Source organism: Sander vitreus, chromosome 2 (assembly GCF_031162955.1).
Source record: "Sander vitreus isolate 19-12246 chromosome 2, sanVit1, whole genome shotgun sequence".
Lineage (NCBI taxonomy): Eukaryota > Metazoa > Chordata > Actinopteri > Perciformes > Percidae > Sander > Sander vitreus.
Window position 1 is genome coordinate 4,472,881 of NC_135856.1, and position 14,578 is coordinate 4,487,458.

Sequence of the window (14,578 nt, forward strand, 5' to 3'; positions counted from 1 at the left end):
TTCATAAGAAACGATAAATATTAGGGCTGTCAGCGTTAACGCGTTAATCGCGATGCGATTAAGGGCCGACGCAATGTGATTAATTTTTTTTAATCGCATGCCGACATTTATTAATTTATTTTACACTTCACTGGGCTTTGCGTCGTGCCTAACAGGCTACTATTTTGACCCTTTGCAGCACCGTTACTTATCATCAAGCTGCCACTTCCTCGTATCACATCCTGCTGCTGCAGGCTTCAGGCATGATGGAGAAAGACAGCAGCAATGACATCCTGAATGGAGCTTTTTATTTTCCAAAACTCCAGGACGGCTAGTAGACAAGTCGAAAGCCATATGCACGTTGTGTAAAGCCGAATTAAAATATCACTGAAGCACGTCAAGCTTGAGCTACCACCTACGGAGCTAAGCATAGTAGTACAGTTAACGTGATGCTACCCGCTAGCATGCTACCCACTCAGGCAAAGCACTATATTGGACAGTGCTACTTGCCGACCTGTGGATGAAACCAAATCCCATAAAATGACTACAGCTCTTGCGAAACGGGTGGCAACTAACTGCAGACCTGTCAGCATCGTAGAGGACTCGGGTCTTAAAGACGTACTACGGTTGGCATGTTCTGACCTGTCTCGTTGCCGTCGAGGGGGACAGCAGCCCCACACACAGCCTGTACGACACGGAGAAAGCAGCCACACTGGAACTGCTGCAAGGTGCTGCAAACGCTGTCTCATTAACCGGTGATCACTGGACGTCAGTGAGGAATCAACATTATTTAGGAGTTACTAAACACTAGATTGACTCTGGTAAGGATAGGGATTTTTAGTTTTTTAGTTAGGTACTTGGAGGAATTGTGCAATAATGACAGATTCACACATTTTTCTTTTGTTTACAATAAATAAATAATTACAAATCTTAAAATCAAGTTCATAAAGTCACTTTCTTCGCATTCATTTGATTCCCAATCAAGATCCACTGGTAAGAATTGCTTTCGATTGTTAATATGTACTTAAAAACTGTTCTGAAATGCAAAAAATAGAATTTTAATCATTCTTATTCTTAATCATTAACTATAGAAATTCAGCTATTAATCACGATTAAAAAAGATGAATCGTTTGACAGCCCTAATAAATATATAATTAGAAAAAAACAGAGTTGATCCATTCTACGGCTGCACGAAATGAGGAAAATATGCGATATGCAATAACGTTGAATATTACTTGCCATAAATAAACAGATATTGAAGTGTACTCAGTTCTGCATTTCTGATGTTTTCAGTATATATATATATATATATAAATATAGCTACAATGCAACAAATTGCTTGTTGAATTTCAAACAAATGAAAGGAAATCATTTCCAACATTCTTTTATTGAACATTGACTTGAATATAAAAGGCAGCACTAAAAGAAGAATGACAGTTAACATTTTAAAGTGAAGTTTTCTTCTGATGTTTTCTTTCAACTAACACAAACAGTCTCTGTCTATCACGATATGTTGCAGCCTTTCTCAATGTGTTTATTGCACAAGTTGATATTGCGACGGCGATAAAATAAAACCGTATGTTGTGCGGCTCTAATCCATTCTGTTTAGAGGACAAATTATTTGGTCTAGTACAAACTTTTACATGAATCCTCTCTTTCTCTCCTCTTGTTCTCAGGTCTTTTTTGTGAGGAAGAGGAGTATGCGTGTTCTCCAGGTAGAAACCCTTGTCAGCATCAGTCCACCTGCATCAGCACTCCTACTGGCCCCAGGTGACCACACACACACACACACACACACACACACACACACACACACACACACACACACACACACACACACACACTTTTTCACTGCCAGACTCAGCAAAGTTTTGGATCCCTGATGAGATTAAATATATATACGTGCACAGACAAACCCATATGTGAATTTTGCTGAGGTCTGTGTTGACGCCCCAAAATCCTACACCATGTGTCATGTATTTTGTGTGTGTGTGTGTGTGTGTGTGTGTGTGCGCTGCAGGTGCGTGTGTATTCCAGGCTGGGTGGGGCCAGACTGCAGTATAGATTACAATGAATGTGTGGACCATCGCTGTCTGAACGGAGCTCAGTGTGTCGACCATCTGGATGGCTACAGCTGCGTCTGTTTACAGGGATACAGGTACCAGGAACACTAGGAAAACTGGGAATACCGGTAACACAGGCGGCACTGTAGAAGCATCACCCCGGGAAATTGAAGAACTCTGGAAATACTGCAAAATAGTTGCCATGTGTACATTAAACTTGATTTCAAATCACATTTTTCCCAAATCATGTGTTTACATGCAATTTACTGAGCAAATCATTTAAAGTTACACAAAACCATAAGAATACCTAAAAATAAAACAAAGTAATTTGTAGTTACAGCCTCATGTTACCTTCCACATGAAAGAATGACCCAATCAGATCGACCGAGTGACGCGTGGTACAGATTTTAAACAATAAAGAAACATGTGAAGTACTTTCTGATATCCTCTCGGACGTCTTCTTTCTCCCCCCCAGTGGTGAGTTTTGTGAGGTGACCCTTCCTCCCGCGTCACTCTGCCGGCCGACTCCGTGTCAGAACGGCGCCCCCTGTGTGGAGAAGATGGGGACTGCGGCCTGCCAGTGTCTGCCCGGCTTCGAAGGTCCGAGCTGTGAGAAGCTGGTCAGTGTCAACTTTGTCAACAGGGATTCTTACGTTCAGCTCCAAGACGTCAAGAACTGGCCTCAAGCCAACATCACACTGCAAGTGAGTGAGGACACCCTTCCAGAGACGTCACACTGAGCGTGACTGACATTCAATATCAGCACTAGCAGACTCTCACACACACACATAATATGTGTATCTTTATGTGTGTGTGTGTGTGTGTGTGTGTGTGTGTGTGTGTGTGTTTCAGGTGTCAACAGCAGAGGAAAACGGTATCTTGCTCTATAACGGAGACAACGAGCCAATCGCTGTGGAGCTCCATCAGGGTCATGTCAGGGTTACATATGATCCTGGGAACCAGCCTGCCACCACTATCTACAGGTAGATACACACACACACACACACACACACACACACACACACACACACACACACACACACACATACACACTTCCAGAAACAAAGTTAGGACAATCAACCGAAACTACCATGTAAAATCTTTCAATCTTTTTAGCGTTATTGACATATTAATCTGCCGTGTTAATGCTCAGAATAAAATCATAGATATTCTACTGCAGGGGTCTTCTTTTGTTAGGCCAGGGACCCCTAAGCTGAAAGAGAGACCGAGCAGGGACCCCCTACTGCAGATATTGTACACAATTGAGTTGCATATAAAAATGGGCCGGATGGATGAAAATAAATGTATATTATTCATACATCATGTTTTAACGTTAAACATACATTTGGAAGGCTCAGTGACTCCTTAAGTTTAATGTTTAGTTTAGTGTACAGCTACCACAATGGCTACCTTACCTATAGTAAGCTGATCTTTAATGTGTAAATCTTTTTTTTTGTTTTTCACAAATAGGCCAATTTATCTTTGCTATTAAGTAGCCCCCCTACACTAACTCTGAAGACCCCCCCCAGGGACCCCCCTCTGTTTTATTGTATACAGGCAGGTAGTTAACACACACCAGACGAGAAGGCGCATTCGTAACAAAATCGGTTTCAAACTAAGTAGGAGATGAGTAGTCAGAGCTGAGTTATACAGCGTTTTATCTGCTGATCCTGACCAGCTCAACATGTTTAACATCACACTTAACCCTGTGACTCCAGCCAGCAGCTGTAGGTTGATTAGTGTGTTCTCATCATTGGATTTCTAAAAGCTGAGTGTTGGCTGAGCCGAGCGATCTACTGGACTCCAGTCAGGCCCTCAGCCGCCTCTCAGCTCACTGTAGCCCAGCAACGCCTCTCAGAGCGTGTTAAGTGCGTTAGTGTTGCTCGGAGAGAGTCCTGCAGGGTTTGGGAATGTGGACAGACGGCACGGGCAGTGTGGGTATTCTGGTTCAATCACAGACGCAGCCAGAGGACACTTGAACCTGAGTGTCCACTTGATCATGTGGCAAGTGCTTAAATGTTTGGATGGTTCACTGTGAAGGAGGAGAAGGCTCGGCCAGCCGGCAGCCTAACACACACACACACACACACACACACACACACACACACACACATGCATGCATGCACACACGCAGAGTCTAAGGCTATTTGTGTGATAAGCACCTGCAGAGAAGAGGAGATTGAGAACATGTCAAGTCATCTGAGAAGAGAAAAGATGAAGAGAACAGAGAAGTGGTGTGAAAACAGTAGAAAGACTGACACAGCAGTACAAGTTGTTTTAAGTTAACATACAAAAACCCTTGTCATTGTTGTGTTTAGAGCTGCAACGATTAATCGATTAGTTGTCGCCAATAAATGAATCGCCAACTATTTTGATTACCGATTAATCGGTTTCAGTAATTTGTTAAGAAAAAAAAGTACAAATTCTCTAGTTTCTTCTCTCCTTTTCGACACTACACTGAATAGTTGTGAGTTGTGGACAAAACAAGACATTTAAGGACTCCATCATAACTGGAAAAATAATCCACAGATTAATCAACAATGAAAATAATGCTTAGTTGCAGCCCTAGTTGTGTTTACGTGGCGGTACGTACTTTCGACTGTATGGTTACATTTCACAGCTCTCACCAACCACACAGTCATAATACGTATCCGCTCCCTCTTTGTCATTCTTTGTTCTACTACGCACAGCACTGAGACGGTGAACGACGGGCAATTTCACACGGTCGAGCTGGTGACCTTTAATCGGATGGTGAACCTGTCTGTGGACGGAGGAGAGCCGACGACTCTGGACAGTCAGGGCCGGAGCCAGCCGCCGACGGGGGACGCGCCTCTGTACGTAGGAGGTAAGAGCGGAGAGGAAACGCACCTTAACGTTACCAGTTCATTTTAAAATTCTGGTCCTTACTTTTAGAGCCTTGCACGGACAAGCTCCTTCTTATATATCTGCCCCGATAACAGCGTCACACTCCTAGCCGGAGTCTGTGGTCATCAGGTCAGATGTTGTTAGCAGTTCCCCGGCACTCATTTTAAAACCAGCGGGGTTCAATCATTCCAGCCAGTGGCACCCAGGCTGTGGAATGTACTGCCCCTCTCTTTACGTAGTTCAAATTTTGTTGATTCTTTTAAAAAGCAGTTGAAGACTTTTCTATTCAAGCTGGCTTTTAGTTAGACAAGGGCTTTTATGGCTGGCTGATACCAGTCACTAACCGTCCGTCTCTCCAGGTATGCCCGAGGCGGTGATGGACGCCTCTCTGGGTCTCTCCTCTCAAACTCTCAACACGTCCAGTTTCCACGGCTGCATCAGGAACCTCTACATCAACCACGAGCTGCAGGACTTCACGCGCAGCCACATGAAGCCTGGGGTGGTGCCGGGCTGTCAGCCCTGCCGCAAACTCTACTGTCTGCACGGCATCTGCCAGCCCAACGCTGCTCAGGTAGGAGACAGACAGCCAACATACAACAGCCCATATGTGACCAGTGAGAAGCAATGCACACACACACAGCAACAACTTAAGAGTTTGTGACAAATGCAATATCCCCCATAGTTGTGTCCTCTAGTTACAGTATTCATTGCACTCTTTTGTACAGTATCTAATTTATTTACCTTGTATAATCTTTTTTTCTGTTTTAGTCGGTGTGCTTTTCTTTGCCCTTAACTCTTTTTAATTTTTTCCTTTACTCGAAGAGCCTGTACAATTCCTATGTGCCTGGAATGTACCTGCACAAATGGCAAATAAAAAATCTTGAATCTTGAAAAGTTTAACCAAAGACTAATCGTACATAAATTAGAAGAGATTTTAGAAGAAAAAACACTGTGATAGAATTTTGTTCTTTCCCTCAACACCAACATGCACTTTTATTAATGTCCTGTTTATGTTGACTTGAATTTTTCAATAGTCAAGCTCTCTTTCATGATTTATAACGTATCAGGCATTTCCCTGAGGTGAAGAACACTTGAATGTTACTTTATTTCATACGGCATGTTGCAGCAAACAAGTATGGCATTTACATTTTTCAAGGAGTGCTCCATTCTCTTGATATGTTAAACCGAACAACACCAGGTTAATTATGTTATTGATGTTTAAAGTGCTCATATTCTGCTTTTTGGCTTTTCCTCTTTCCTTTATTGTGTTATATATATATTTTTTGTGCATGTTATAGGTTTACAAAGTGAAAAAGCCCAAAGTCCCCCCCAAAGGGACTTACCATCTCCAACAGAAAACACTGTTCACAAACTGCTCCAAACAGCTCTATTGTAGTCCAGCCTTTACTTCAGAGACAAACGTGGTCACTTTGGAACACACGTTATAATGCTCGCCTAGCTGCTAGCGTGCCACGGCCTCATACTCTGCTTCTGACTGGCTAGTAGTCCTTACCTAGGTACTGTCAGGGCACGCCCTCATACTCTGCTTCTGACTGGCTAGTAGTCCTTACCTAGGTACTGTCAGGGCACGCCCTCATACTCTGCTTCTGACTGGCTAGTAGTCCTTACCTAGGTACTGTCAGGGCACGCCCTCATACTCTGCTTCTGACTGGCTAGTAGTCCTTACCTAGCTACTGCGCATGTGCGACTCCCAACAAAGATGGAATAGAAGTGAGAGGTCTCACTCTGTAGCTAAAACAGAGAGCTCAACACACAGGGTGAAAAGAGGAGCTGCAGCAATGTGCAGTACTACAAATATATGGTGTTTTTTGAAAATTAAACCATGTAACCCTATTCTGGTACAACCTCGAAATACAATTATGAACCTGAAAATGAGCATAATATGAGCACTTTAATGTCATTTCTGCACACAGTTATTCAGGTACAAATATTTATTATGATTTTTTTTCTTTTCACAGATGATGGATGAAGTAGATAAAGTGGTAAACATGTTGTTTTTTCACAGGGTCCCCAGTGTCACTGCCAGCCAGGTTGGACGGGACAACACTGTGACCAGCCAGTAACAGGAGGCCTCACTGGAGCGGATGTTGTCACCACGGCAACCAGTGTCAACCCGTGTGAAGGCAGCAAGTGAGTGAAGTTTGTTCTGGCATTTTCCAAACGTTGTTTCTCATTACATTCATTTGAAATGGAGCCCGACCAATGAAGGATTTTTAAGGCCCTTATCGATACAAATATTTGGTGATTTAAAATCCGATATATCGGCCAATATATATATATATTTTTTTTTAAATCCAGAAACGAGTTACAAAACATAAACAGATTACCCTAACATTAGTTATTTATGAGTCCTCACTAAAATAATGATAATACAGTTTAAAAATAAACTTGTTTTATTGTCACAACAGAACAGAGGAACATCAAAATATATTAACGTTCTGATAAATAAAATGTGTAAAAATACAAACTTAAGATATGAAACTTAAAGTCCTTTGAACAAAAACACAATAAAAAAATAAATAATCAAAGAGTGTTGCCAACAGAGACGTTGTAGAGCGACCTCTGGTGGACAAACTATGCAACGCCAACACTCATAATATGGTTGAAGGGTGTTTCGTCCGTTTTTATTTTATCTTTTGAAATATTCATTAATCGGCCATTATAAATGCCGATACCAATATTTTGGAAAATGCCTAATATCTAATTTGAAAGTGTTAATAAGACAAATATGTGTTCTCTTAAACGTTGGGTTTCTGTGGATTTGTCCTTCATGTTGAGGCTCTTTTCCTCCTCCTCACTGCGTCCCTTAATCCAGGTGTGTGAAGGGTGAGTGTGTGGCGTTGGACGCAGGGACGTACCGCTGCGACTGTGCGGAGGGATACCGCGGTGCGTTGTGTAACCTGCAGGAGGAGCCGGCGGGTTTGTGCCAGGGTCTGCAGTGTTTGCATGGCCAGTGTCAGGAGACGGATGACGGGGAGCACTGCGTCTGTGAGCAGGGATACACCGGAGAGAGCTGTGATATAGGTGAGGAAAGACCAAGGTTCAGGGTGGGAACAACTCGAAATCTCAAACGCGGACTAACAGCTATTAGACATAAATGTTAGTTTTTTTCGAAATGGTCACTATGTCATTTTAGGTAATCATGGAGCTTTAAACACGTTACACTACAAGTTAAACCCCATCCAATCATAGCTTACAGTCTTTTACAAACTGCATGAGGCACAAAGCAAATCAGAAAGAAGCCCGTCTTCCACTAATACACACAACACAGATTAAAACATGTATTGTACTTACCTCTCATTTTTATTCCCTAAACTAAATACTTGTCAGATCAGACCATTATCGGGCCATCATATAGTCTGATCCCAGCATTAGTTCCATCCAGACGATCACTAAACATATTCACATTCATGCATTAGATGTGTATTTTACATCACATTCACACCAAACATGTTTGAAACAATCTCTTAAACGATTTTCTAGGTCTCTGCCATCTTTAACAATAATCTAATCTGATACTTGATATACTAAAACAAGTAAGAAGTTGTCAAAATTATAAATGGTAAATGGCCGCACTTTTATCCAAAACGCTTTACAATGTATATATTATAACTGCTTCATTTTCTGCTGACCAACCAACTACGTGTTTTAAGCCCTACTTAAATTCATCTATAGATCTTTTAAGATACTTTGTTCTTCTAAAAGTCAGTCAAAAAAACATGTTTTCCCTAGCCTGGGAAAACGCAGGACTTCCGGAAAATTTGAGATTTGCTCTGCAAGACAGTCTGGCCAAGAGCCCACTCAAGCCCATTTCCAATGTTTCCAAAACGAGGCACCAATCACAACCGTTGAGGCGGGCTTTACACGATGACGATAGCGTAGCGACGGCAAGCAGCTTTTTGTTTACATTCAACATGACGGCCACCGAAGCGCAGCAACCCGTTGACGCCGCTGTCGCTGCTACATCACCCGGATCGTTGGTCTGATTGGTTGAAGGACTATCCAATTGCGCCCAGAGGCATTTGAGCGGCGTCCGTTGGTGACGCCCCTTTGGAAATGCGCTGCGAATGAAGCTTGCCTTGGTGTCAACCAGGCTATGTTTTCCCACTTAGTCTTTATCATTCTCAATAAGCACTGTCAACATTATTTTTTTAAAGGTGCTGTAGCTAGGATTGTGAAGATCCAGGGCTTAGCCCAAAAATCTGAACATCAACAACTTCTCAGCCCCTCCCCCCTTTCTGCGAAAGCCCAAAAGTCTCCTAAGCCCCTCCCCCCACAAGGGAGAATGAATACGTGTGAATGAGCAGTGATTGACATGCAGTTAGACACCTCCCCTGGCCCTGATTGGTGCATCTGAACAGGGAGCTGTGAATTTCACTCACTTCATCCTCGCTGTGTGTCCCCGTCCACAGAGTCCCCGTGTCGAGGTGCGCCGGTGAGAGATTTCCACCGCCTGCAGCACGGGACCGTCCTCTGCCAGACGTCCAAGCCTTTCTCCTGGGTCGAATGTCGCGGTCGGTGCCAGGCGGGAACCGAGCCGGGCGTCACCGCCGCTTCCTGCTGCGCTCCCCTGAGGGTCCGGCGCCGAAGGCTCGCCTTCGAATGCGACGACGGGACCTCGTTTACGCAGGACGTGGAGAAGCCCGTGGAATGTGGCTGCAAAGAGTGTGTGTAGTACTGTGAATGTAACGGTGCGCACATACACACACACACACACACACACACACACACGCACACACACCAAACTAAAGAGGTACACACACTGTAGGGATTCTATCACTGATAAACGGACATTTTGGTGTTTGTTTTGTGTGTTTTTTCGCGCACAGACGCAGTTTTGTAACATAAGACAGTTCTTCCGTCTGAAAACATGAAATCAACAAGTCAACCTCATCGTCATCTTCATCCTCCTCACCTGCTGCAGGAGAACCTGCGCGCTAACTACCTAACTCCAGCTCATTTTTAATCCTTGTGTGTCGAACAGCCTCTGTATGCCTTCTCGACGTGTTTCTGATGTTAAGTGCTTCTCGTTGTTCCCTCACAGCTGCAACGCCGAGCTTATTGAATTAAATAAAGGTACTAATTTAACCCGGCACTAGTTAATGGAATAAAAGGTTTTTCAGTCAAAAATGACGTGTTTAAATATTACTCAGTTTTTCTGAGACCTGTAAAGATTTCACCAGATGTCATGTGCAGGTATTTCTATAGCAGTCAGTTTGATGAAGAAAGGAACTGCTGGTGAAATAAAACAACATTTTAAAGGTCCCATGGCATGAAAAAGTTCCCCCAGCCTGCCTATGGTCCCCCAGTGGCTAGAAATGGTGATAGGTGTAAACCGAGCCCTGGGTATCCTGCTCTGACTTTGAGAAAATGCAATCTTCCCTTTATGTTGTCATAAGAGGAAAGGTTACCTCCCGTTTCTCTGCTTTGCCCGCCGCCCACAGCTGCCCAGAGAATTTGGCCCGCCCATGAGGAAATAGAGCTACTGCTGTGGCCGCAAGCTAGTCAAGGCCACACCCCCACCCTCCACCTTGCCCCCCCCCTCTCTCCTCCTCAATAGCATTTAAAGCTACAGACACAGAAATGGCACATCCTAAGGAAAGCTCATTGTGGGACTGGCTCTAGTGGCTGTAATTCTGCACCAAGGCTGAATTTCGGGAAAGAGACTTCAGATACAGTATTAGGGGACCACTAAGGTCTATATAAAAGAGACTTCAGATACAGTATTAGGGTACCACTAAGGCCTATATAAAAGAGTCTTCAGATACAGCATTAGGGGACCACTAAGGTCTATATAAAAGAGACTTCAGATACAGTATTAGGGGACCACTAAGGTCTATATAAAAGAGACTTCAGATACAGTATTAGGGTACCACTAAGGCCTATATAAAAGAGTCTTCAGATACAGTATTAGGGTACCACTAAGGTCTATATAAAAGCATCCAAAAAGCAGCATGTCATAGGACCTTTAAAGTATTGTTTCCTGCAGATGTGACTGTTGTTTCTCAAGGAGGTTCTCCATATTTCTACTTTTGTTGAGGGTTTAAGTTGAAGGGTTTTGTTGAGGGTTTAAGCACCAAGTGTTTGAAGCAGTTCAGCAGTGACAGTCGAAGGTATACAGATTCAAAAGGACATTATGTGCTGATCTTACAATAACCAGGAAGGTGAAACCCTGAACCTGTCAAGAAAATATGTAAGACTAACAAAAACAAATCTATGTGTTATCAAACATCCAGCTTCAACTTCTGTCCAAACCTTCCTCTTACGACACATCCACACAGAAAAGCAACTGGAAGTTATAGATAATAGCAGTGTGGTGCAAAAGTGCAGAAATATGAATACAGGCTGTAACTAGTGGGGACCTTCTCTGATTTCAACATCCGTCATGTTAATCAGGACAGCTTATGCATTCTTGAGCTTACTTATTGCTTACAAAGGATTTGATGTCCCGCACAATGTAACAACAGCATTAATTTGGCATGATATTTTCTGAATTAAAGGGTCATTTTGTTATTTTTCAACCTGGCAACCAGGAACCGGGCTGCAATGTAATCCTATAGGACAAATGTTAACTTTCCTTTATTTATTTTTTCCACTAAAAGTGCTGTTTTTGCCACTGACAGGCTCATATTAATATTATATATACAATATATAATATTATATAAGTGTCTGACATTATGGAAAGGATCCCTACAGAGATAGACCTTTTTGTTAAAGAGTAAGATCCTTTCTGTTTAACCAGAAACAGCTTCAACATCGCCGTCACCAAACTCACCAGACTCCATTTAAATAAACACTACTTTTAGCGTGTATAGAGCCAACATATTTCCACATGTAAATGAGTTAATTCAGGGTTAATATCAGCCAAACCAGAGTGGTGATTGTTGGAACAGTGAAAAGACTAATCAAGACGGCTTTTAAAAAGTTTTTATTTTGTTTCTGTCGACTTTGAATGAAGTGTGTATAACGTTGATAAAATGACTGTTTATGTACATGGAGTCCGGTGCGTTTGGCGAAAGCAATTCCAGGGCTGTTTCATGTCAAAGAAAAATAATTTTACTCTTAAACGAAAAGGTCTATCTCTGTAGGGATCTTTTCCATAATGACACACATAATAACACTTTGAATAATAATCTGAGACTGTCAGTGGCAAAAACAGCACTTTTAGTGGACGGAAATTGAAGGTGCACAATAGCCCATTGACGTTACATTGCAATTTGTCTTGCTTAATACTGGAACGATAAAAAAAAATAATAATAAAGTTGTTCCCATCAGTCACTTAGACACTAAAACATAAAAAATAGGGTCCAAGTTGAAAAAATAAAAAAAACCTTTTCATAAATTTAGGCAATAATTTGATGAAGGTTGTGGCTTTACAGTCAATTTTCTATTACGATACACAATGAACCCTTTTCTCACAGTAGAAATCTACTTAATAAACCCAGGGTTCATTGAGTTGAACTCATAATCCCAATTAAAAAAGCTCAGCCCACCAACAACAACACAGCCTGGACGTCACAGGGTTCACAGGGGACAGCAGAGAGGGGTCATGACACGTTCCCATCGCTGCTCACCAGATGCCCTTTCTCCCAGTTTAAACTGGCAAGGGGGGCTGGGACTGTGTGTGTGTGTTTTGTACTTCTATCCTTGTGAGGACCAGTTTTCTTCTAGACCTTGAGAATGAGAATATTTTGCCCGTTTCTCACTTCTTCAAAGCTCTGTTTTAGGGTTTCAACCAGGGCTGCAACTAACAATTATTGTCATAGTCGATTGATCTGTCGATTTTTTTTTGTTGATTAATAGATTAGTTGTTTTGTAGTCTGTAAAATGTCAGAAAATGGTGAAAAATGTGGATCAGTGTTTCCCAAAAGCCCAAAATGACGTCCTCAAATGTCTTGTTTTGTCCACAACTCAAAGATATTCAGTTTACTGTCACAGAGGAGAGAAGAGACTAGAACATATTTACATTTAAGAAGCTGGAATAGGGGACTTTTGAATTTCTTTCTTGAAAATGACTCAAACCAGAAAAAAAAGTATCTGGCAATTAATTTAATAGCTGACAACTAATTGATTCATCTTTGTAGCTCTGGTTAACATTTTTCAGAGTTGAGCTCATGAGTAAGTTTGAGTTATTGCATATTTTGAAACCTAAATACTGTTATGGTACCAACCAAAATGGGTCAAGCACCATGTTTTTGAAGGCTGTAAAATAGCAAGAGCTGGCATTGAATGACTCGCCAGATTCATAATGTCGTTTTAATTACAGATTTCTCATTTTTATATTTCTCAATGTAAGGCATCAACACGGGTATCAATATAAAAAACACAACTATTGTATTAAAACAATATATTTCAAATAATACAGCCCCACAAGGTTTGGGATTAGCCATGTAGCTGTGATGGTTAGGTGTTAAACATGTGAATTAGGGTCCTCACAAGTATAGAAGTACAGCGTTGTGTGTGTGTTTGTCACTGTAAGACGCTGTCCCTGATAATTAGCTTCATTATGCGACAATGCTGTGTGTTTGCTCAGATTAAACGCTTCCTTTCCGATTTGTCAGAAGAGCCAGTGAATGCATCGTAGAAATGCCACACAGAGAATGAAGCTTTTATATATGATGACATGTTATTTATATGTGAAACTAAAATAAATGTGCGTTATATTACGTTTTAACATGTTTTTATTTGTTCTTTTTTTAGCCTTTGAGTTAAAATGTTCCATAAAAAGCCGTTGAGTTGTGGCATAAATCAGATTCAAACTAATGTAGCTTTTATTAATATTATTATTATTATAACTGCAATACATCTACACAGTAACAGCCTAACAGATTGTAATATATATTATAAGCTTATAATGCATTTGATTTTGTCATAGTATTTTTATATGTTGAAGAGGATGTCGTCACTGTATCATCTGTAGACTGTAGAGAAATCTTTGTTTTCAGTTGCCAAAAAAATGTTTCCAAACCAACCTTTTACAAAAAAAAAGAAGAAAAAAATCAGATAGTGTTTCGGTTCATGTTGTCTCACCTGAAAGCGGACAACAATTAGTGCTTCTTTCTTTCTCCTATTTATTTAAATAAAGAGCTGTTCCTCCTCCATTGTTATTCTCTCTTTTTTTCTTTCTTCAACCTTGACACTGGCTCTGGTTTTCATGTTGTCGTTGCTCTGACCTTTGACCTGGTTGTGTCGCGGCTGTCTAGCGTCCGGGCTGAAGTCGATGGGCGACGGCAGCTCACGGAGACGGAGAAGAGAGAGGGGAGGACGGTTGGCAGAGAGAAAGAGAGACAGTGGGGGTGGGAAAGGAGACGGGGATGGAGAGATGGAGGACGACTTGGAGGCCTGTTTTGAAATGGCAGTAGGAGATGGTGAGAGCAGAGAAAGATGGAGGACAAAGTGAGGAAGGATGGAGGGAGAGAAAAGAGAGAAAGAGGGATGTCCCTTTGGGAGGGGGGCGGGGGGCAGCGCTCTGAGACTGAAGCTGTTTAATGAAACATTGATTTATGCGTCCCCTCGTAACCATAAACCATAATATATACCCCCCTCGGCTTTAACAGAGCCCCCCCCCCAACACACACCCTTCCCTCTCCAGTGAAAGCTGCTGCATCTCTCCACCACCCCACCTCCACCTCTGCAGTCCATGCAGCCCC

The 14,578-nt window shown here is 42.1% G+C and overlaps 1 protein-coding gene across 1 annotated transcript in view; it reads left to right on the forward strand.

Annotated features, from left to right (window-relative positions):
* slit1b (slit homolog 1b (Drosophila)) overlaps positions 1-14,027 on the forward strand; it is an 80,665-nt gene extending 66,638 nt beyond the window's left edge. The window contains exons 30-38 of the mRNA XM_078273884.1: positions 1,656-1,749; positions 2,000-2,137; positions 2,518-2,746; positions 2,895-3,025; positions 4,733-4,887; positions 5,267-5,478; positions 6,934-7,058; positions 7,744-7,952; positions 9,341-14,027. Of these exons, the coding sequence (XP_078130010.1) occupies positions 1,656-1,749; positions 2,000-2,137; positions 2,518-2,746; positions 2,895-3,025; positions 4,733-4,887; positions 5,267-5,478; positions 6,934-7,058; positions 7,744-7,952; positions 9,341-9,603 (1,556 nt within the window). The 3' untranslated portion in view covers positions 9,604-14,027. The remainder of the gene's footprint in view (positions 1-1,655; positions 1,750-1,999; positions 2,138-2,517; positions 2,747-2,894; positions 3,026-4,732; positions 4,888-5,266; positions 5,479-6,933; positions 7,059-7,743; positions 7,953-9,340) is intronic.
* The last annotated feature ends 551 nt before the right edge of the window (positions 14,028-14,578 follow it).